This window comes from Corvus brachyrhynchos, unplaced genomic scaffold, assembly GCF_000691975.1.
Source record: "Corvus brachyrhynchos isolate BGI_N302 unplaced genomic scaffold, ASM69197v1 scaffold83, whole genome shotgun sequence".
Taxonomy (NCBI): Eukaryota; Metazoa; Chordata; class Aves; order Passeriformes; family Corvidae; genus Corvus; species Corvus brachyrhynchos.
Genome location: NW_008238464.1, coordinates 5,837,076 through 5,861,357, shown reverse-complemented (window position 1 = coordinate 5,861,357; position 24,282 = coordinate 5,837,076). Strand labels below are relative to the sequence as shown.

The 24,282-nt window shown below is 42.6% G+C and overlaps 1 protein-coding gene across 1 annotated transcript in view; it reads right to left on the bottom strand.

Annotated features, from left to right (window-relative positions):
* SH3RF3 (SH3 domain containing ring finger 3) overlaps nucleotides 1-24,282 on the bottom strand; it is a 119,781-nt gene that overhangs the window by 36,308 nt on the left and 59,191 nt on the right. The window contains exons 5-8 of the mRNA XM_017736975.1: nucleotides 11,829-11,929; nucleotides 7,611-7,781; nucleotides 4,131-4,381; nucleotides 2-75 (exon numbers count right to left, since the gene is read on the bottom strand). Of these exons, the coding sequence (XP_017592464.1) occupies nucleotides 2-75; nucleotides 4,131-4,381; nucleotides 7,611-7,781; nucleotides 11,829-11,929 (597 nt within the window). The remainder of the gene's footprint in view (nucleotide 1; nucleotides 76-4,130; nucleotides 4,382-7,610; nucleotides 7,782-11,828; nucleotides 11,930-24,282) is intronic.

Sequence of the window (24,282 nt, the reverse complement as noted above, 5' to 3'; positions counted from 1 at the left end):
GGGAGGGCGAGCTGGGCGTCCGCAGAGGCGAGACCGTGGCCGTGGGTCGCTCCGGGGCCGGCACTGCCGGGTGCGCTGCGGGAGGGGGACAGAGCACGGTTAAATTCCCCTCGCACTGCCCTGATAGGCCCTTCAATGGCCACAGCTCAGCTGGTCAGTAACACCAAGCTTGTGGGTTCGATCCCCTTAGGGGCCATTCCTTTGAAGACTTGGCGTCGATGATCCTTGTGGGTCCCTTCCAACTCAGAAAATTCTGTGATTCTGTCTGTGAAGGTGCCAAGGGCCCGATGGAGACAAAAGCTCTGAGCCTTAGCCCCAGGATATCTCACGCTGCGTTTTTGGCTAATGCCCCTCCTGGCTGCAAAAGGCCTGTCCGAAGTCACCAAAATTGGTTTGTTCCCCCCAGTGATGCCACTGGGAAATGGCATTCACTATCCCTGCCCATGCCTGGAAATAAATACCTATCCTGATGTCTTTTTAAAATACATTATCTCATTCCAACTGAGCTGTTTTCCGCACCCTCCCCAGGCTCCCCTCCTAACGTGATAGGTTTTGGAGCAATGCAACATGGGACCTAAGGGGTTAGCCCAGATGATCCATGCTGACCCTGCAGACAGCAATTACAAAGGGAGGTCTCTTGTTTCAGCTCTAACAAAATGATCAACATCACATCACTGTGCTGCAGAGGATAAATTAAGCAGAAATCCACCGGAGGATTTCTGAGCTCAGCCTCCTCTCTGCCAGCAAAGTCCCTAAGGGACTATGCAGTGCCTTTTAGTCTGGCTGCTCCTGCTAAGCAAACCCTGCCTGCAAGCAGTGGGAACCAGGAATTAGAGCTTGTCCATTTAACTGTGACTGTGACACACTGATGAGGTCAGCCCTCCAGGGATTCCGGAGCCTGTTGCATGCTTCAGGTTGCAAAAAAATGTGATAAAGTTCTGGGTCCATTTCCACAATGATGTTGTCTGTGACTTTGTTACCTAAATACAGCTCCACTTCAAGTATGTACAGCCCAGAAGCCGAGTCCATACTCAGACATTCCCTCACATAAATGATTCAATAATAGAACTGGCTGGAAAGTGCCCATTTCATAAATGATTTCAAGGTTTCATAATCTTGTTTAGTTCTGTCTCAGTGCAAAATTTGAACCTCTGAACATTTTTCTGAGCACATCATGCTCACTCACCCCACAATAGCCTCTATTTTGGTCAGGTTACTCATCCGGGATGTGAAAACATAGAATGTGATCATTGCACTGTTCTCTTATGCGAAGAACAGCTCTGGAAAGCCATCAATTCCCTGAGGCAGTACAGCTTCATGGTTGGTCTGGTTGAACTATATCCATTCCTGACAAAAAATTTGAGTCCAGCAAATCTGCTTTTCTTTGACCAAGATGCATTTTACTGGAAAATTTCTGATCCACTTTGATCTGTGATTTTCTTACAAATTTGTCTGAAGGACAAACTTTTATGTAGCTGGAGTTCACTCAATCTATAACTACACAAAAGTTCTAGAACAACTTAAAGCACTAGTTTTTATTCCTATGGTTATCAGTGGCAGCCATTAAGCGGGATTAGATTGATAAACTGCCATTAATCATACTCACGACACCACCTGAGCACTCATGCCAGGAGGGAATTTAATCTTCCAGTCTTATGCCCTATGATCTGACATGATACTGAACATGATGGGCCAGTCATCATCAGATTAGCATCTCCAAAGTTGATACGATTCTCCCTCACAGGAGCTCCTTGACTCTATAACATCTTTTTTTACTTGCTTGTGTATAGCAAATTAGCTAAACTATCCTTAGCCAGCCTGTAACTTGATACAACTTAACGATGTTGCATGAGGAAGGCCCTAAAAGTTATTATTACTGACACCTTCAAGACTATTTTTACTATTAGTTATCATCTTCCCCTCCTAGGACTACCAAAAACATGCAGTGAAAGTGCAGTTCATTTCCAGAAAGCCAGGCAGGGTACCACTGGTTATCTTGAAGTGATTCCCTCCTCATTTTCCCATTTGGAACCTGAGTGATGAGCAACTGTTGCTATCAGAAATCTAATTTTTTTGGGACGGTTAAGCTTGCAGGATCTAGGTTTTGAACTACTGTTTGTAGGGAGCAATGGCTTTCCTAAATTTAGAGGAAAAGCATACTAATAGAATTGCACTGCATGTACCTGGATGCAGAACCCTGGTTTGATAATCATATTAGGTACATCAACTCTTTCATGTAGGACTTGGTGTTTCCATACACAAGGGAACATGAGAAACAGTAAAAGAAATGGCCTGAGAAAAATCCGCTCTGAGCGGAGCTCTCACATTCTGTTCTGTAGTTTCATCTGCTTGCTGTTACAATGTATGCCTTTGCTCTGGGATCGCTGGATCTGGACTGTGCTGCATCAAACATGCTATTAATTAGCAATGCTCACTGAAGGCTATTTTTGTTCTACACCACTCATATTTCATTTTGGATGTATTCCTACATTAGTGGCCTTGTAGAAAATTGATTTGTTACTCATGTATATTGCAAGCCAACAGAAATGTGATTTGAATACTGTGCCAGCTTGCCTCTCTTGGAAAGCTTTTCCAAAAGTCAGTGCATTGACCTGTCCTGCAGGGGCTCTGGTCCACAGGACACTGGTGAGGAGAGCCATTACGGAGACAATTACTGATAATCATGAAAACTTCCTTTATTTATCCTGGCAAAGGTTTATTTAATTAAAACAACAATCTCATTGATCTTCTGGAAAGGTTGGAAAACTCTCTGCTTAGGAGGCTTTGGAACAGCTCTGTGGTCCCTGGATCACCCTGCCTGCCAACACTTTGGCACTTTAGAGATGTCAGAGTGACCTAGAGGAGCAATCTTAAATCAGGGAAGCTGCTGGAGGTGTAGCACAGTAGCGCTGTGGAAAGAAGGCATGGGGCATGCCAGGCCTGTGGGGCAAAGCAATCTGTCACCTTGGTTTCAGGAGAGTCACCTGCCTGTTGACATGGGCACAGGAGGCACCAGGAGCCCCTGAACACTTCCTGAGCACTTCACCCAAAAGGGGACATTTTTGCCTTTGCACTGTGGGAGCAGGTGACCTTTTGGAAGGGTGTGACTTGAGGGTAAAGCAGCACTTTCTGAAGCAGACAAAAAGAATCGATTATTCCCCAGTATGACATGTAAAGCCCTGCACTGTTTGTTGAGCAGAGGAGTCACCACTGTTTGACACTGAGATTCACAGGTATGTGATTATGTTTTCTTCCCTCTGGTCTGCACTGTGTAGGAGGTGAGATTAGATGGTCATAATGGAGCCTTCTGGCTTCAAAAGGTATGAATTCATGACTTAACTCTGCAGGGTATTTCTCATTTGTGTTTGCTCTGTTTTGTATCTAAGACCACAGTTTTCAGCAGTCACAGTTCTTACTGATCTGCCTTTGTAAATACAATGGCTCACATCCCTATAAAATATCAGAAATAAAATGTTTTAAATTTTGCTATAAAGTTCCACCACAGGATTTACTTCTACTTTATGCATCATCAGAAGCTGTTTAACATCAGGGAAAGGGGAATAAATTGTACTCTAGAAAATTGTGCGGTACATCAGAAAGGGAACCTAGAAAGAACAGAGGCCCCCTGGTGCAAGAAGCTCTTATTCTCACTTCAAAAAGGTGGCAGCATTTTTCAGATCTTTTGCTTTATCACTAACACGGGGTCCCGTTCTGCCTTATAAATACCTTTCATCCCTGTAGCCCAATGAAATGCTTCTTAATTTCAAGGCATGTATTACTTGCTCTGCAATAAGGGCAGTATTTTTTTATCAGCAAGCCAACCGGACTCAGAACTGTTCATCTCCTCAATATACAGAGTGCTTGCTTTCACTCAGATAAATTGTATAAATATTTGTAAACACTACAATCTATTTCAGCTGTAGCAACAGAACGATCTGATAAACACAACGTGGTTCCCAGAGATCAATAGAAACCCATAAATATTACAAGCAAAGAAAACACCAGTGGACAAACTCCACATTGACTGGGCTGTGACTAAAGCGAGTCAAAGCTGTGGGGACAAGCACATTGTAGAGGATGCCACATCAATCCTGCCAGTGCAGGGCAGGAGGCACGGGGTGAGCACTTACCCATCTGCATGGCGCTGCGGGGCTGGCTGGCTGGCTGCTGAGCCGAGTACCTCAGGCAGTTGTTCAGCTGCGGAGAGGCCGCCTGCAGCTGCGGATGCGTCTGGGGAGCAGTGATGGGAACAACTGGTCTGACAGCCGTGGTGGCATTGCTGTGACCAGCCACAATGGGGTGGATGGCTCCTGGGGCTACTTTTGTTGTTGGAGCTCCTCCAGCTCCACTGTTCCTGGGCTGCCCAGCTCCCACTGGCACCCTGCATGGAGACAAGTGCACAGTGTAAGCATGCTGCAGAGACCCCAATACCCAACCACCGTGCTGATAAGTACCCCCAGTTACCAAGGGGGTTTAACATGATACCCTATCAGCTGTTAAAGTAAACTGAAGTATTGATATAGATTTATCTTTATAGGATCCATTTATAAGCATGCTGGGGGATATTTTCACCTCTTTATCCTACAGGAAGAAGTGCAGAGTAAAAACAGAAAAGATAACTTTTCTCATCATGTCTTGTATTATGCTACATTTCTGTCTGAATAGTTTCTAGTAAAATCACAAATCTTAATTCAGAGGAAATGAGTATGTCCCAAATGTCATTTTGTGTGCCAAAGGCTATTTCACATGGGGTGATAATTAAAAGAGACTCAGAGATCTTTTCTTTGGACCAAACTTGCATACAGCCCAACAGGGAGAAACAAAGATGAGTAACACCAAATCTGTGTGTGGCTGTTGAAGGGGACGGGGAAGCAGCAGACTTGACTGGGCTTGGCTTGGCTGAACATTCACCCTGTTCATGTAACCAGCCCTAGCTTAGATTTGCTAAGGGAATGCAACAGGGACAGGAATGCAGCTGACCCAAATGCAAAGGAAATCCAAACAGTCATTGACGCCTCTCCCACTTCTCACTTCAACTGCCTGCATAATTTGTATTTCACCTGAGTGGCCAAGTAGACCTCAGAGGGAACGGACAAGGCTTCTTCTCCTATGAATTGAGTTCAGACTACAGCATGTCTTGATCCTCTTACCACTGAGCTAAAAACTCTGACCAGGACAAAAGGACACTGAGGACAGAAGGACATCAATGCACAAACTCTGCTGCTGCTCAGCAGCTCTTTCTCTGAGTTTCTTACTCAAGTTCCTGAATAATTTCCTTCCCCAGCTGTAGATGCCATGAAACAGATGGATCATTTTGTGCTGTTCTCTTCTCCTGGGCTGCTTCTGGGGCCAAGGTCCTCTTCCAGGGAAAGGACAGCACAGGGAATAGGAGGCAGAACAAAGTAAGGTGAAGGAAATTGAAATGAGACAGTGCAAGGGTTTAGAAAGAGAGGAGAGAATAACACAAAAAGTGTAAGAGTCAACTATGGGGTATGGAACTGGGAGAACCTCTGGGTCCCCAAGATTGTGTAGGAACACAGAGAGGAGAAGAGCAGAAAGGAGCATGTTGAACAATCTGGTCTGATTCAGAGGACATGGGTGACAGAAGAAATAACCCTAAGAAAAGAGTGAAAAACCAAAAGAGTGAAATTCGGATGGAAAAAGACCAAAGCACAGGCTGGAGGATATGGTCCAGAAGTGCAAAAGATAGCTATCCCTTCTGCCCAATCCACTCCTTGCTGAAGTCACAGGAGGAAAGACAACACTGTGGTGTCATTCACTTATCTCATGGTGGAAGGTTTGCCTGGATTACATTTTGCTAAATAAATCTGATTTTTTCTTTTCTTCTATTTTTTTTTGATAAGCCTCCAGGTTGGAAAAAGCTGGGAATCCCACCAGATGGAAATCTTGACTGTCTGTCATCTGCTGTGAAGAGCTGGCAGGGTGGCAGGAAGGTTCAGCTGGAGCTGGCTTGGCCATCTGCACTAGATTGAGTTTGCCAGAAAAGCACATCTAATGGTTCACTGAGAGCTGTGTTCAGACAAACATGCACACCAACATGTACAGAAACTATCTGTGACTCCAACAGAGGTAGATAGATGTTGGATGTGGGAAATTTTCTCTGCTGTCCTGTGCCTGTCTGTCCATCTAAAGAGTTCTGTTCTGTTCTTTTTCCGTAATACTACACTCACACACGTTTTGGCAGCTTATAAATCTAGTTCAGTGTTACTAAATTCACAACTTCTTTTCCTTGGGTTTTGTAGGGAGTGGCAGAAAAACATGTATGAATCCAATCCTCTGCTTTGCTGTCAAAGGGGAACAAAGTATGTTGAAAGTAGTGCAAATAGGAGATTTTGTTGCTATCAGATTTTTCTTGCTGTTCTCACTGAGGGTGATTTATACAGAAACTTAATTAGCCCACAGGATCATAAATATAATCATAAAGCTGCTTTCAGGTTTTGTGGAAAGCACTTTTGCCCTTTAGCACTTCTCTGTCTTGTTCTAGCTGTGACATGCTGCATTTAATAAAGTCTTGCTGATTCAGATAACCAACCCTTCAGCACAAACTTCCTTACTAATTAAGAGCTGAAGAGGTAAGGAGTGAAGGCAGCCAAGGGGCTCTATAAAATAAGGTAAATACATTTAGGTTGATGAACAGTTAAGAACCAGTGAATTAATGTTTGGGGTTTTCTTACTGAAATGCAATATTAGGACTTTCAGCAGTCTTAGTTACTGCCTTCTGATCTGTTCTTAACTTTTGGTGTTACTCAGAACACATGCTACACACTTGACATAAACTGTAGGTGCAACAAAGCTGGATCAATTTTTCAAGATCAACAGTGTCTGAGCTGTGAGGTGCTCTTCTCTGTAGAGGAGTCAAAGATGGTGGAGACAGTGTTCATGTGGGAGGAGAGACTGAGAGCACAGGAGAAGGAATGAGTTCAGTTTGCAAATCCACAGTTGCTCTAAAGGAGATAGGGGCATACAAATCCCACCATTCACCTGCAAGGAACATGTGGGGCAAACAGTCTGTGACACAGAGATGGACTTTCTTCTCAGCTTCTCAGCTTTGATTTGGTGTTGTCCAATACTGAACTCTGACAAATGGCATTCCTCCCCCAAAAATGCCATTCTTTCCTTTTCTCATCTTCTGCAACCGAGGCAGGGGTAGGTAAAATCAGACAATTTACTTAACTCTCCTACCACGTTGGAATTTTAACTGTTCAACCATTAGTCCAGAACCAAACCATTCCAGATCTTTGCTTTAAGAAGAACAAAATCAACATGAGGAGCTACTGAAAAGCAAGACACAAGCATTCCTTATTTTGTTACACGTCCAGTGGTTTTATAACAACAAAATCATTAGCAAACAGATTCTTTACAATAGTAAAACCTGGGCCTATCAGAGGTTATAAATGCCATCATCTAATACAGCTAGTGCAATCTCCTGAGGACATGGATAACTCCAATGCTACAACCTGCAAGTCTCATTACTGAAGTCTGCAGTGCCACCAGAGAATTTCTGGAAGGGGAATGTGATAGCAGAGCTGCATTGCTTTCAGCATCATCCAGAATCCCTCTCAGCCCCAGTACAGGCTGGTGGTCCTCACCTTGAAACAGGTGTCACGTAGTTGCCTGGGAAGACACCAGACATGCCACTCCTCAGAGACGTGCCCTTGAACCAGCCGTCCTGACACTTCTCAATGACCCGGTACATCTCCCCTTTGCGGAGCTCCAGCTCGTCGTTCTTCTGAGGCTTGTAGGCATACAGGGCTAGGTAGCTGTGGGGAGAGGTCACAGAGGGAGAAAGCACAGAGATGGCATCAACCACCACCTGTCCTGCTCCAGCTACAGCCCCACAGAGCAGAAAGTGAGCAGAAGCACTGTTCAGAAGTCGTAGTTAAAAAGGTACATCATTACAGGCTGCTTCACAAACAAGGAAGGGCAGAGACTGAATTCTAAGACAATAAAGATAACTAATCAGAGTAAAAGGTAATTTAGAAGTTGATGAGACATACTTCTCACTCAGGGCACAACCAAAGCCAAACAGTGCCACAAAGCAACACCAAAGTTAAGGACTTAGCAACAGTTTCAGAAAAACATGACAATTACAGAGAGCCAGAGTAACAAGGGCTCGAGTAAGAGGACTTTGCAAATCCTGACATCTGGAAGAAGTATATATTCATATACTTCAGGGTGGGATCCACCTCTGTTGTGGAGTTTAAGAGGAAATTTTTCTTACAGGTAGGCTGCTTTTCTTGCAGCTTTCTCAATGCTATTTATGCTGGCCAAGTTTAGAAACAACACACAACACACAACAAACTATTCTGATCTGGTACAGTAATTCTTACACTATATTGGTAAAACAAAAGTGAGAAAGGGCCACATTCTGCAACGGGTTTTTTACTTAAGTAAGTGAAGTGGTAGAATTTGGTTTTGGATGTTTTGCATGCAAGTATGGTAATAAATCTTTAATATAGGGTCCAATATGTAGAACTTTCTATTTATTTAATTACAGTTTTTATTTATTCCCTTTGTTTAGAATCTTTCTATTTATCTCTCTTTTGTTCTTCTGTTACTATTTCAGGGATGTGTCTAGTGTTGTGAAATGACTACAGCTTAAAATCCCTACAGATACTCTCTCTGTTTAGAGAGATTCTTGTTGAAAATTAAGAATGATTGCTTGCACTTTGGGAAATAATGGAAAGTCAGGATAGAATAGCAAGAATGCACACAGAACGACACTTTCTTTGTAAAATACCAGATTTTTTTGGTACTGTCACTTTTCTACAGATGCAAAAAGGGATTTCTGGTAATTTTTGATCAAGGTTGTGCCTTGAGTTTTTATTTATTTGTGATTTACAGGCAGTGAAGATAGATTAAGAGAAATGGGAAAACAGAGAGTGCATTTACACTACAAAGTGCAGCAGAATGCTCTTAGGCTTAGGGGTGGGTGAGAGGAGGCTTGCTGCCCACCTTATAGCAATGAACCAGAGGAAAAAATGAAAACTATAACAGCTCTGATTGTATATTTTTAGCCAATAAAAATGATACATGACTTTTTACTTCTGCTCTCCAGGAAATATAATTGAGGAATAAATCCTGTTATTTTTCTTGATTCAGCTGCGTTATTGCACCGTAGATTTCCTAATTTTTGTTCTGAAGGTAGTAAATAAACAGCAGTAATGAGCAGAATATGAAATATTTGGTAACAGCTCCTTGGGGAATCTTAGGCTGATGTGCCTGGCTCTATTTACCATATGCATGGGGTACAAAGACCTAATCAGAAAGTGTATTTCATTAGTCAACAGATGGGAGAAACCACCCTGCACATCCTTTTTTTAGCCTATATAATCAGGTAGTCTTGAGCAGGTCTGTAGCTGTTCACCTGATGGAAAACATGAGGCTACATATGATCTGAAGAACATTAAAATGCGTCACCCTGACAAGAAATAAGGTTGCATGCTTCAATGCTAATCCTTCAGCACTGTGCTCTGCAAGGACGTAACAGAAAGTGCCAGACTGCACTCACTCGAGGGAGCAGAAAGTGTGGCTTTGACTGTCCCTTTTGAAATTGCTGCTTACACAGGGCTCAGATTCAGAAGCTATGGGTAAAGCAGAGGATCAGGAACAGAGCATTTTAGATAGACTTAGGCTTTTCCCCCGAGGGGCTACATGTAATAATGTAATTTACAGGTGGAGATGCTGGAAGAAGGTGCAAGGAAAATTACCCTAAGTGGATCACAGGCTCTTGTGCCTTGCAGCTATCTCCAGCTCTCCTATTAGTTTCTTTCTGTTCTCTCCTACTAGCTTCACCCAGCAAATTCCCCCACATCAGCCACCTCTAAGTCTGAATATCCAATATCCCAATGAGCCTAAATATCCTCTAGATAGAGTATCAAAATCCTTGCAGAGACTAAAAGAAGGTGTACAACAGCCCAGCATGGACACCATACCAAAACAGACCAATCTCTGTATGGCTAAAGTGATGAAAGCTTGTGTGCAACAACCATATGGGGTGACCCTGGGACAACACAAGTGATCAGCACTTTCTTTGTGGACTGGTGGTCCCACCACCCGTGTGGGGTAGTGAGGATATCCATCCCTGGGGGTCTCCTCTTTAGCTGCAGAGGCACAGGGTTCTCCAAACCCAGCTACAGGCTCAGCCTGGGTCTGCAGCCCACCCTGTGGCCAGGCATAAGCTCCATTCCTGGCGGAGAGGGGGCTGTGGGAGAGCTGGGGGGGATGCCTTATCCATGGCTGGAAACAATTTGATTGCAGGCAGCTTCCCTCCCCAGAAACTGTTTCTGGGTTTTTCCTCTGCCAGGAAGTCAGGTCTAGTGGTCCCATTTGCTGAGGATGATTTTGCCTTGAGCCAAAATCTTTGGATTTGGACACATTTCACTGTTCTCTAGATGTTAAGTGTGAAACTTCACCAGATAACTCTGTACAGCCTAGAAGAAAGTGTTAAAACAACAATCTGAAATCTTGCAAAACGTAGTATCTGGGCTATGTGAAACAATGAGGCTAAGGGTTAGGGTGTGGGACCTAGAAGAACCCAAAATGTTTATTAGAAGTTCCCTAAAAAACAGTCTTAAGTGTGGAGGTGGCTTATGTTCTTGGCCTTGGGTAGCTGCCTGTGACTCTGCTCTTAACATAGAAGCCCCAGGGCTCTGTCTAGAGTTACACCTCCCCACTACTGCTACAGCTTTCAAATAATGCATCCTCTTTGACTGGAACTTGGCTCGCAAATGCAAAATGACAGACCAGATTACAAGGCTGCTTCACAAGGGAGATAACAGGAGAAGCATGGGAGAGAGAAGGGGAGGCTTGCTGAGGCATGGAGTCAGGGACATTGCCAGAGAGCTGGAAAATGTCCTGATTCAACAACTAGGTACATCAAATATTTCCAGTTACTACTTCCTAGTCAGGGCAAAGCTTGAAATAAATATGTGCCCCACTATGTGCCACACAGGCTGCACAGGGTGACCACAGGGTAATGATGAGACCTCTCCATGGGGCATTCAGGGATGTGTGGCATCCCTCAGGTATAAAGATCTCAAATAAGTAGCCAAAAAGAAATTTGTTTGGTTCTATTCCGACACTCGTATTGTTCTTAAAGAGGAACTTCTCTATTATTTTTAGGATTTTGTGAATTCAGACCTTATTTTAGCCATATCATAAAACCCAAAAATATGGATGTGCATATGTGTGTGTGTGTATAGTTGTCCTGCTTTTAAAAGGTCTATGTGTTGAGAGGAAAGGGTTCAGTAGTTTAACTAGACAAGTATCAGATAAACCAACCAGGCTAGAAGAGGCTTGCTATAATGAAGTCCACTCTTTTTGTTCTGTAAACCTTCTGTTATTCTATGGACTATTCAATAAGACCATATGCCAAAGATGTGAAGTTCATTCATTGCCTTTGTTCATTTGTTGTTGATGGCACAAAAATGCAACTGGGTCATTTTTTCTGGTTAATGATGAATATATCAGGTGTTTGATTCTGTGGGACTACACCTTTGTAAGAGCTTTAAATGAAGGAAGATTTTCTCTAGCTCAGAGGTATTCAGTTTGCTTCACAGTGATCCATACAGCTGTAATAAATAAAGTCTAAAAGGGCTCACACAGAAAGGGGGAAGTCTTGCCCTCCTCTATTAATTTTTGAATTTCAGCAGGGGCTGCCTCATGTTTGAAATTTCAGTCTCTCTCTTCTCAGAATGCACGTGAGCTGAGATTTGGGCATGGAGGTTTCAAGCACACACACGCACGCACGCACGCACACACAATTGGAAACAAAGAGTACACAGTGACTGAGAGGAGCTGCTTACATATTGAGGGGGAGCTGGACCTTCGGTGGTGTTCCCTGATCTCCAATTATTGCACTTGTCCTGGGACCAGCCACTGTGGCTGTTCCAATCAAAGAGGAATCCTGAAAATACACAAAGAAGAACACACAAGGATTTAAGATGAAGCCCTTCATTTCCTAAATTTCTATGGGGTGAAGGCACAGAGGAAAAAACCACATATTTTATAAATTCCTAGATTTTCTAACTTCATGATACTGCATTAAAAAAGACGTATTCTAACCTTACACATTCCAAAAATACATTTCTGACACAAAGGATTAGCAGAATTTCCATGTACCTGTCAAAAGAAATTTTAGTTGTATGTTGTATGGAGATCTTAAAAGTTTTACAATGTAAAACTACTTAACTGCTTTGTAAAGTCAGCTCAGCATGTGCATCTCTGCAATAGTACCTTCTCTGATAAAAGTAACCTTTTTCCCTCAAAAACTTGTTTTTAAATTGGTACTCTTTTGGTTAATGGCTGTGGATCTCTGGAGGAGAAGATACTATTCAATTTCCAAAATGCAGTGTCATTTCTATATATTCTTTTTATCATCGGGAATATTCTTCTCCTTCAAAAAAAGGTGACTACCCAACCCAAAACTTTCTCTGGATGGAGAAAGTAGTTCACTCCACTTTTACCTCAGAAAATAAATCTCCACTCTCATATAGACAGCTGGACAGGTCTTCTCCAGCTATTAATGTGAAAGGCAATTCTAAATGTAATCATTCATTTCTCAAAGCCTAATGCTCAGCCAATTTATGTAGGGCAATCTCTTTTTGAGTTGTTTCACCAAAGTCCTCATTCATCTATGTCAAAAATGAATCCTGACTAGAAGTGTCTCCTGAACTAATGCCAAGGCCTGTAGCAACAGATCTTCACTGCAGACAGGGCAGAGCTGGGCTGATGGGACTTGCAGTGGTTTACTTGAGCAAAAAGCTTCTTTAGTAAGTCTAACCATATGCTGTATGCACGTCCATATGCAGAATGGCTCCACAAAGTAGGAACCAATACGCAGAAATTGCAGGTTCAGGCAGAGTGTGTTACACACAGCAAAGATTCTGAGCAGTTCACAGGCCTCCACTACAGCTTTCCTGTTTCAAAATTCTATCTAACAAACAGTAAATACTGATTTTTGGAACACAAACATAGGGACAATTTTTGAACTTAGAAATGACACTGAATTAAACCACGACATGGAGTTAAACCAAGACACACATTGCTACTTAATTACTGGATTTCAAGGTTGCCTCATTCCAAAGAAGCCACATAATTACTAGTGTTCTGTCTTGACAGCTCATTGCTGAGCTATATTGCTTTACTGTGTATGAACACAGTATGATTAGGAAATCGTGCAGCAAAACATGGAGACACTGCACTGTGATTCCATAGCTTTTGGCAAAAAGCAGCAAGATGTCTCATCTCTCACCAACATCTACACTCAATCATGAAGTTGTATTGACAAGTACATCTCCTTTTTCTCATTATTTCCTCTAACTTTCTGGCTGCTTGCTCAAACAAAGAAGGATCCAGGCAGCTCTTGGTCCTATGTGTAAAAAGCATTCTTTCCAGCTCTGTGACTAAGGCTTTATTAATATTGCCTGTCACGTCAGTGAGCTAGTATCAACTTACAGAAAAACACACCAACCCGCTGAAAAATTTAGTGATAGCTGGAGAATGATCCCTCATTTGTTGTGTTGAGCTGGTTAATGGGGTTAGGGATTGCAGAAGATGTTGGGCTGAGACACCTGGCAGCTGCCTCATCCAAGAGGTAAATGAGAAATCAACCGGTTCAAACTTCTTCATGTTGTGCTACCACTGTATGCCTGCTCTGGACTAGAGAAGCTGTCTCTAAGAAAACAGAAAATGCATCAGTCCCCACCCTTCCTTGCTAGGAAAGAAAATTTTGATTTTACCTCATGAAAAAACCAGACCTGAATGAACAGCCTCAGGATGCAACTATAAAGGCAGAGAAGATCACAGCAGGAAAGGATAGGATAGGATAGGACAGAATGGAATATAGTAGAATAGAATATTTATGTTGGAAGTGACCTGCAACAAGTATCTAGTCTAACTGCCTGACCACTTCAAGGCTGACCAATTAAGGGCATTGTCCAAATGCATCTTAAACACTGACAGGTTAGGGGCATCAACCACTTTTCTAAGAACCCTGTTCCAGAGTTTGACCACCCTCTCAGTAAAGAAATGCTTCCTAATGTCCAGTCTGAATGTCCTGTGGGGCAGCTTGGAACCATTCCCATGCATCCTCTCAGTAGACACGAGTGAGAAGAGCTCTGCACCTCCCTCTCTGCTTCCTCTCCTCAGGAAGCTGTGGAGAGCAGTAAGGGAACCCCTCAGCCTCCTTCTCTCCAAACTAGCCAAACACAGTCAGATGACCACCTTCACCAAGTGTCAGTCCAATATTTTCTTTACACCTCATCTGAAAAAAAAGCCCTTTTTGTTATTTGAAACAGCACTGCCCAGTTTCAACTCTAACTGAGCTTTGGTCTTTCATGTCTTCTCCCCGTGCAAATGAACCACAGCTCTGTACTCAGGTTTCCAAGAAACCTGACCTGGCTTCCAGGGGTCATACAGTTTCTGTTTCCTCCCGACCTACACAAGGAGTTCCCCTGTTCAGCCAAGCTGGTCTTCTGCTCTGCTTGCTTGACTTACAACAGGGTGAATTTGGCTGCTCCTGTGCTTCTGAAAGGTGAATCTTAAAGACTGACCAGCACATGTGGACTCTGAAGTCCTTAAAAGCAGATTCCCAGGGCACTCTGCTAAATAACTCCCCAAACAGCATAAAGTTTGCTCTCAGAAGTCCAGGGTAGCAACTCTGCCATCCTTTTTTGTCTTTACCGTGCAGATCTTAAACTCAGCCATTTCATGAACGCTGTAGCCAAGACAGCCACCTACTGTCACATCCCTCATGAGTCCTTCTCTATTCACAAATGGCAAGTCCAGGAGGGCATCTTTCCTAGTTGGCTCACTACGTATGAATGACAAGCAGTTTTTTCCTGTAAACCTCAAGAATTTCCAAGACTTGTCACAGAAGTATGATATTTCCAGTTGACATCTGGGAAGTTGAAGTCTCCCATAAGGACAAGAGCTACTGATCCAGAGAGTTCTCCTAATTGCTTATAGAATGATTCACTGGTGCTTACATCCCAGCTGGGCAGTCAGTAGTAAAACACCCTCTACAATATCTGCTTTGTTTTCCTTTCCTCTAATCTTCACCCAGAAGCTCTTCACCACATTGTCACTAACTCTAAGGGCTGTGCAATCAAACATCTCCCTTACTTATAGTGCCACACCTCCCCCTCACCTGCCCTGCCTGCTTCTGAAGCCTGTAGCCCCTGGTGCCAGCACTCCAAGTCACGGGACTCATTCCACTGCTAGCAATGATACCGAGCTCTGGGAGCTGACCAATGCTTCATCTTTTTGTAAGACACATGCTAACCTTTCCTTAGCTCCTATGATCCTCCCTCTGCACACTGCAGCAAAGTCAGTCTGCAGAGATGCAGCTACCCCAGCCTGGAGTGACCACTGCAGGCACCCTGGGCTAAGCCTGGCTGACTCTGCAGAGAGATGAGTTCAAGCCCAGACAGCAGAGCAGCTGTCAAAGCATCATCTATTTACCTGTTTGCACTGACAATGGGGCCTTCTGTGTCTTCTATATTACTGAAGCATGATCTCAAGTGCTTTCTATCATGCTTGTACTAACATACAGTCCAAGGGATTAAGAAATCATGTAACTGCCATTCACTGTTGCTGGATGACAACTTTGCTTTCTTCCCTTGAATAATCCCAAAGATACCTCCATAGTTCTGGATATATCTATCTACCTGACATTCAGTTGCTCGCTTACATCTGGTGCCAGCCTGGCACCTACAAACCATTCATTTTTGCCACTTTGCACAGCCTAGTATCCTATACATCCAAACTCTAAATCAGTGCCTGCTTCTTGATTGTGCTCTGGTTTTTCTTTAGCTGTTCTCCCCGCAGGCTTTGACATGACTGTGTACTTTCCAGTCTGTGTATGACCCTGCTTTTCATAATCAAGTTTTACTCCACAGGACCTGCTGGCCTTCCACACATTGAATTCAGCTTCTCCGTTCACATCTTGACGTTTACTGTCACACAGGTATTCTGCTCTGCAGCTTCATGTGTCTCTGTGCTCCTTGCTAGATTCTCTTGGTGGCTGCTTGATTGCTACTATGCATCTGAATGTTCACCAGCTTTGCATTTAAGCTACAGTCCATGACACAGTTGGTGAAGGCTTTCTAAGCTGACTCTTTCAAGGTCCTGTTGTTTCTTGTATGTATCACTAATTAGCTCATATTATAAAATACAATATTGCTAGATTATTTTGCAAGATAGTATTTGCAATAAGATTTTGAAGAGACTGTTTTTTGCAAAAGAATAATCTATTTCTTTATTCTTTTGATTATCTGTGTTGGAAGTTTACCTTTCCTACTCTTCATTCACACAATTTTATGTGCATCTCTCCAGTTACCAGTAATACCAATAATCCTCCTGGAGAACACAGCAGGCCTTTCTCCATCACAGCTGGTAGCAGGACTTAGTTTGTTTTCCTTCTTTATTTAGCCCTAGAGCCAGGTTGTACTTTTGCTACTGTGATCTAAGAAAGAAGGTACTAAACATGTCCTCCTTTCCTCTTCATCTGTTCAGGGGAATGGGAATCCAAGACAATGCTCTGATTTTCTTGTTCTCTGCTTTGATACCTTTTAGGAAGTCTGTGTGCCACATCCTTGCTTTCTGATGGCATGTCCCCACATAATCCATCTTCCTGTGGCACCAGACACACAAATAGAGCCATGCACAGACATTACACAGGGAGGGCTCAAACACTGCAGCATTTGTGTCTTAATCCTTCCATCTCTGCTACTCAGCATTGCTAAAGCCCTATGGGTAGGAGATGTCTCTGACAGCCAGGATTTTAAGAGGCACATAGGCACGTACTGATAAAAACAAGCACCTTGCAGAGTTTTCTCAGGGAGGCATTAAGTACTTCACTGCCTGATTCCCATAGATTTTATTGCAATTTAAGTAACAGGAGTCACTTCTGAAAATACCATTTGGTGCTCCTCTCTATCCTTATGAGCCTCTAATACCTTTAAACACTTGGCCTTTGAATTTCCAGATGTGACCTGCTGGGTGATCACATGTAGCACACCTCCTGATTAGGAGGCCGTTTACTCTAATGGTGGCATGCAGTTTTCTGAACTAGACACTGCCAACTCTGATCCCATTTAGGCCACTGAACAGCCAAATCCAACTTCTTCATGCTCCTACTTCAATCTGTCATCCTCCAAGCACCACTTACCACTGTTTCAGCTCAACAGCAGCAGCTCTTCTCTTCCTCTGGGCACTACAGACCCAGATGCCAGCCAGCAGGGAAAAGCGGTTGCACAAAGGCATGCTGAAAGCCACCTCCGGATCCTTCTGCACTAATTTCTGCTTCTTTGTGACCATTGGTAACACAGCAGCACCACCTGTACTGTGCAAGGCTAAATCTTGAGTAAAACTTCCAGACTACACACACAGGCACGATGGTGCTGCATGACAGGTATTTCACTCCCAGCTCACGTGTGCCCTCTGTTTTTACCACCAGCTACTCTGGTGTAGTAGGTGATTATGTACCTGTGAACTGGAGAGTAATATGAAGGGACTTTTTGCTTTTTTTCCCCCTGTAAACGCAACAGGTTCCTTGTGACCAGTGAAACACAACTCCCCCCCACAGCTCATCTGGGCTGAAACATCTTAAATTCATTCCCTTTCTCTTTTCCCATCCACACCTTTATGGAAGCATAAGAATTACTAGTTCGGGTTTCCAGCATAAATTATATTTTTTTTCCCTTGCAGATTTACTTCAGATTTTCACCAGTACTTTAAGGCCACATTTGTGGTTTAATTTGAAAAGACATGGTGCCTGTAGGGGTTAGTGAAGTGCCTTGCAAAAGCAAGGGACTCAGTCTTTGAGTGGAATAGAAGTCAAGAAAACAGTGATAAAACTAGGAACAGAGTACAATGATATTGCAGGTTGCAGTAGCCTTCACTGAGAAATAATTGTTGCTATCAGACGAATGTTCTTATCATCTAGAAAATCACCAACCAGAATTCTCAGTTTTGACTTCAAAGAAAATCCAACCCTCTCTCACCACAGGGCACTTATCACATTCATTAATTCTCAGGAAAAATTCTTTTAATGTCTCAAATGCATATTTACAGCTTACTTTAAATTTCTCTTTAATATTACTTTAAAATAAGAGAAAAACACCCATTCAACTTGCATAAGTTGACATACCGTCCTCTGGAAATATCATGAAAACAGGGTAATGGTCTTTAAGACTCCTGTGACTTGTTTCTCTAATTTGCTGACTCCATAAAACAATGACTGTGGCAATCACTCTGGACCTTAATGTTCCTAGAGATAATGTATTAGCACTTAATGCATGGCAGTGCCACCAAGTATTGATGAAAAGTGTTACATGCAAGATCAAGCAGCCTCATCAAATGCTAATTATCGCAGTGGGGGCTGAAATGGACTTCTCAATTCTAGAGGAAGAATTTTTTTTTTCCTTAACAGTGTGTGTGAAAAACAAACAAATGTGCAGGATAACAGCTGCAGCTGCATAAATAGCTGCATAAATACCCAGTTCCTTCCTGCAAAAACTGGAGCTAAATTTATATGATTTACTGAGGGGTTCTTACAACCTGTAAGTATCTGCTGCTGTGGATGAAGGTGAGGCAGAATATTATGCAGGCTTGTTCTGGCACCAGGTTGGCCCTGATTATTTTTGGTTTGTAATAGACCAAAAACTCTAGACCATGTCTTCTCTCAGTAGCTCATAGAGCTATGCAGAGAGCTGGAGAAGTCAACTAAATTAATTTCCCAAGCTTCCATTTCCACTATCCTGCAGGATAACGATGTCTGAAAGTTAGAAGAAAAAAACCCCGTAACTTCTTGTCATTTTCTTCCGAAGATTCATCTGACATTACCATCCATAAAAGCACTGATTATTCTGGCTCGCAGCTTCTCAGTTCCCCCAAATGAGGACTAATTAGGCATCGTGTGGATGAGCATCATGAGAATTATATTTTATTCAGCCTTGTTTCTCTCAGACTAACCCCTTCAGCACTGAGCACCAGGGTATAGCTCTCCACCACAAGATTTTAAATAGGTTTATAGTAAATAGTTTCTTGCAATTCTGGGATCAAAGAACATGAAAAATCAAATGCAGAGACACAGGAAAGCTTCAAGTGAAAGCCTGACCTCCAAATGATGTTCACTTAATCCCACACTCTTAATTGTCCTTTTGATAACTGTACAACAAACTCATCAGGATCCTGTGCAATGCCTCCTGTAGGAAGTCCCCCTCCAGGGAGAAAATAGCGATAAACAAATAAGCAAAAAAAAAGAGGAAAATACACACTTTCGTAATTTCTGCTCAAATGTCATACATGTACACATAGCATGTACCGGATGAAGAGGATTTATGGTATGGGGTAAATACCAAGACAGTGTCTCACTTGCTCTTGAGACTTCCAAACCAGTAGTTGACTGGCAGGTACCATAAAGCCTCAAGATTAGCTGTGTGCAAAAATTATTTCAGTAGCAAAATATTACCCTGAGGAGCATGTGGAAAAAAACAGATTGTTTTTCTTTTACAGGCAATGGGATTTTATGCACACTTGACTAACCCTTCTAAAGCACAAATTTCTCTTCCTAGTTCCTGTAAAAAATTAGGTTTTTTGTGGTTCTTGAAAAATCTTTAAAAATGTATTTGTGATAAGGCATATTAAAGGAAAAAGAGAAGACACTGTCTCTAACCTGGTAGTTCCCTAATGACAATTTTGCTTTGACCTGGATTCCTGGTAGCTTATGTAATCAATCCATAGACTGAGTCAGCTCATGAGTCTCATTTGCAACAGTTTTGACAAATGTAATATATCCCAATATGCACAGACTATATTCAGAGATCTATTGGTAGCAAAAAAAAAAAAAAGCTGCTTACATTCCTGCCTAAAACTTTCTGTTTAAAAGAAGTTAACTCCTTCCCACCTACAATGCCACCCAACAAGATAAAAGTTATTTAGAACAGGCAATGTCTGGAAGCAATTATAAATAACTATGAGTAGAATTGAAAATGTACAAAGACAATTAATTAGTTTATGTTAGACCTCAGCAAAGGCTCTTATGCATTTTTCATGACATATTTTGATCTAAATGACAGAAAGACAGGTTGGACCAATATTTCTTCTCTTTTGCCACTTTGACTGGTGCAGCCTCCTGAAGTAGCTGCCCTTGGTTTCACCTGTCTCACTCTCATGTCCAGTCAGTTGTCATTCACAGCCAGCAACACAGCAGGTTGGACAGAATTTGGACTGCTAGCCAAAGCTGAAAAATACCTGAATTTGACTTATTTTCTCAGAGCTTGTTGTGCACTTGAAAATTCAAGGTTCATTTTTAGTCTCTGGATTTTAGGTATAATCTGTATGCCTCTCATGGTCAGCACATTTAGGTTATCAGTCAAGGCTCAACCAGAGTTCTGCTATTACATTTTCTCAGCTAAAATTCAGCATTTCTAAATAACTGATAAGGACACACTTCCAAATGATTTATATAGCAAGACACTTCAAGGAACATTTTTCATTTCAAATACTGTCACTCTTTGGGATTGGGAGCGTGCAAGACATTGTTCTCAGCTTTTCCTGAACATGTGTCCTCTGGTTAGGAGCTTGTACTAATACTTGCAGATACAAATTGACTTCTTGTGCATGGTGATGAGTTGTTCAAAACACACACAGAAGTTCCTTCTGTGGGGAGGATCCTTTCCTCCTCACTCAGCTGTTACCCTGGTCTGCACAAAGCCATGCTTCATTATTCATGAGATGCTTTTTCTGTCAAAATCCAGGGGATTTGGAGCAGTACTGACCCATGACCTTTTCAACTAGCAGGGACGAATAATTCATAAGGGGTGAAAATGGAAGCAAGACAAGCCATCTGAGGCCTAGACATGATTACTTTCCAGGGGGACCTTCCCCACTCCCCAAGGAGTCTCAGTTACTGCTCCTCTGCACCCGTAACCTAATTCAGCTTCAGCTCCATCGCAGGCCTGCAGCACTACTTACATCTTCAATAAAAATCTATTTTGCCAGTATGATAGGACATTCTGCATGATGGACAGGCACTATTACCTTTCAGATGGAGATCTTACATTTAATGAGTGATGCTCAGCATGCAGCAAAAAGCATACAAGCAAATTTAGTTGCAGGCAAAATTAAGATTCCAGCATTGCCTCTTTTAAATGAAATGCTTTATATCCTGGCTGTTGTGGAATTCCAGTCACTATTTTATCCAGCTGAGGTGACTTGAAGTTGATTATTCTACCTTTCAAGCATCCCTAAGTTTTCAGTCAGTTAAGATGTTTTTTAAAACCATTATTCATTTCAAAATACATCTTGGCTTTTGGAAAACAGCTGAGGTGGTTCTGCTTAAAGAACAATGAACACATTATGGAAGGCCTGCAGTCTTAGATTATTAAATTAATGATATGCAGAACTGCTTTCAAGACATGTGATTTCATAGTCTGGTCTGCATGTCAGTGCACAATATGTAGAAATCTGTGCCCTCCTGGAGGCTTATAATAATCTAACGACTTATAAAAACATAAAACATATCAGCTCAGTGTGGAAGTCTGGTTTCAATTCACAAGAATTGACAAAAACCACAAGAATAAAGTACTATGCATGAAATAACTTCTAAGGGGTGAAATATATGCTACATTTACTGAAACATGTAAAATTTGCACCTAAATTTTAAGTTCCTGCAGTAACTTAGGCAGAAAGCCCTAGATATCTCTGTTTCTTCTCCTGTCAGCAGAGAGGAAGCAGGTGCTCCAGATGTAGGTGCCTCAGGTCTACAAGGAAAACGGATGCTTGTTTTGAGGAGACTCTTTTGCTGGGCACCAGCCGGTTGCCTTGAGGTAGGGGACTGGATGCCATTCAAGAACTCCCATAATTGAATTCTGCTTGTTCAAAGGACAGGCTATAAGAAAACTGTGTTGAACTTTTTCAAAATCCCCCTGCAAGCTAAATACCAATCCTGATATGTTCCAGAGAAACTCATACCTACTAAACTGAACAAAATTCCTTTATTTCTTTTTATGAAGAGATCTATTAAATAAACAATGAAAAAGTGCCTGGAAATGTAAAGGATGTGATATAATGACACAATAAACCAAATTGACATTCTAAAAAAAAGGCATTAATTTGCTAGATACTGAAACTGTAAATTTGTTGTTTCCCCTATAAGGAATAAGCTTTGGCTGAATTTGGTGTTGCAAACCAGCAAGGGCCTGAGATGGTTACAGAGAGAACCACTCGAGGGATGTGACAATGACATGCAGGACAGAGAGGTTCCTCTTCAAGCGAGGAAAGGAAAGGTGAGACATCTTCCTGTACCAGAGCTCACTGGTAAGTTTGGCAGCTACATGCACAGCCTTCCTACCAACCTGCCCATGCTCTCAGCAATGCCCCTGAGCACTTCTGAAGCAGAAGTAGAATCAGTTTGCAGATTTGTCAAGATGTCAAACCCTGAGCAAGACATACAGGGCATTTACCTTAGAAATGCCAAATGCATTTTAGAGCAAAAAATCTGAAGACAAGATTCTCACTGCCCTGAATGTCTTGATGTAAGAACTCATGGGGCCAATTGTTTATGCTACTCTGGCTGGCGTTCAGCCATGTGAATAAAAGAAAAGTGCTGAACTGATGTTCTGTCTAAGGCTGAAGCATCATTAATTGCTTCAGAGCCATGTCATGTCTTAGCAGATGGCAGAGAAGGGACTGAATTTCTGACATTTTTAATTAAAATGTAACCTCTATTATTATGGGATTAATAGTAATATAAATATAGCTGCACTTTACATTTGGTAAGAGACAAATTCTGTATTTTTTGTAGACCTAGCTAAGAAGGCTTAAAAGATGGTGAATTCATGTTGGTAGCTCTTGTGATTTTATTGCTACTCTTACAAGCATTTTTCTGAAGGCTGCTCTTACAGTCAAGAGAACACAGTGAAAACTTCAGCCCCATTTTTTTCCCCTATAGATCCACATTCATTGCAAAGTTTTCAAAGCAAAATGTTTAAATCCCTCAAATTAGAAAGCAAAGTTCCCAAAAGCAGAGATATGTATTCATACATGTAAATGCCACTCTTGAGGTGACAAGGTGCAATGATATTTTTGACAAAGGGAAGCCTCTTTTTGCTAAGGTTGATCTGAGCCACCAAGACTCTTCTTCCCCTGTCTGGATTTTGGGAAAGACAGTTTTGACCAGCAGTGATAGAGGCATGTGCTCAGCTGCCTTGTCTGCAAACTGGCTCTATGCCCTGAGGCAGAACCACTCCCCAAACCTCTTCCCACCGTGGGCTTCATTAAAACCCAGCCTTAGATGAGCTTTTGACCATGGCACCAATTACATGTCTTCCCATCTGCTGCAAAGGACCCAACCAACCTTCCTGTGAGCTGGATTTCGATAATCATAACTTGTCACCGGGAACACCAGGCCCTTCTTGTCCTCTACCACTTGTGTGCAAATGACAAAATTGTTTGAGTAATCAGTGAGGTTTTGCATACCAGTTGTTCTGTTAAAACAGGGGAGAATAATCACAGCACTTTTCGTTTCATGGTCTAACTTTTGTGGTTTACTAGCTCAGAATGAGTTTTCACATGACTCTAACAAAAAAGGGTGCATGTTGTGTTTCTCTTGACTAGCACAGGAAAAGAAAACCCACTGTCTATCACATCTCTGTAAAGTCCAAATGAGTCACTCTCAGTGCCAAAAACCCGGGTGTCATTTACTTGACAAGTTTGGGACCCTCCCTCATGTGTAGTGCTTGTGCTGCTTCACAGATGTCCCAGTACATCTTGACACCCATGCTGCTTTGTGTGGGGGCCACATCCTCACCTCCACTCTTCTGCTGGGGGCTGAAAGGGGGAAGAGCTTACACCACAGAAACCCTTCCTGGAAAAGGCATGTGGAACACTCAAGGAATCAGTGCTATTACAGTTGGACTGAACTGCCTCTCTGGCCCCTATATGTGGATGGGCAGTGGAGGGAGCTGAGCAGCTGAGGCAGGAGCAGGGGGTACTGCTCCACTGTGGCAGCATCCCCTCAGTATAGTTTTGGCTGCCCTGCAGCACACATAGCATGCATGCAGCCACCCTGCCTCCCCCAGTGTCCTCGCAAACCTGTGCTGCAGGGGCCTGGGGCTCATGATACGGGTCACTAACGCAGTTCTTGTGCTCGAGGCACGAGCTCTGGTGAGCCCTCGGTCAGAGAGAGTCCAACTGCGTTACTTCTGTGCGTCGCTGAAGCGACTTCGGCATCAGGAAGGGAGCTGCTGGCTT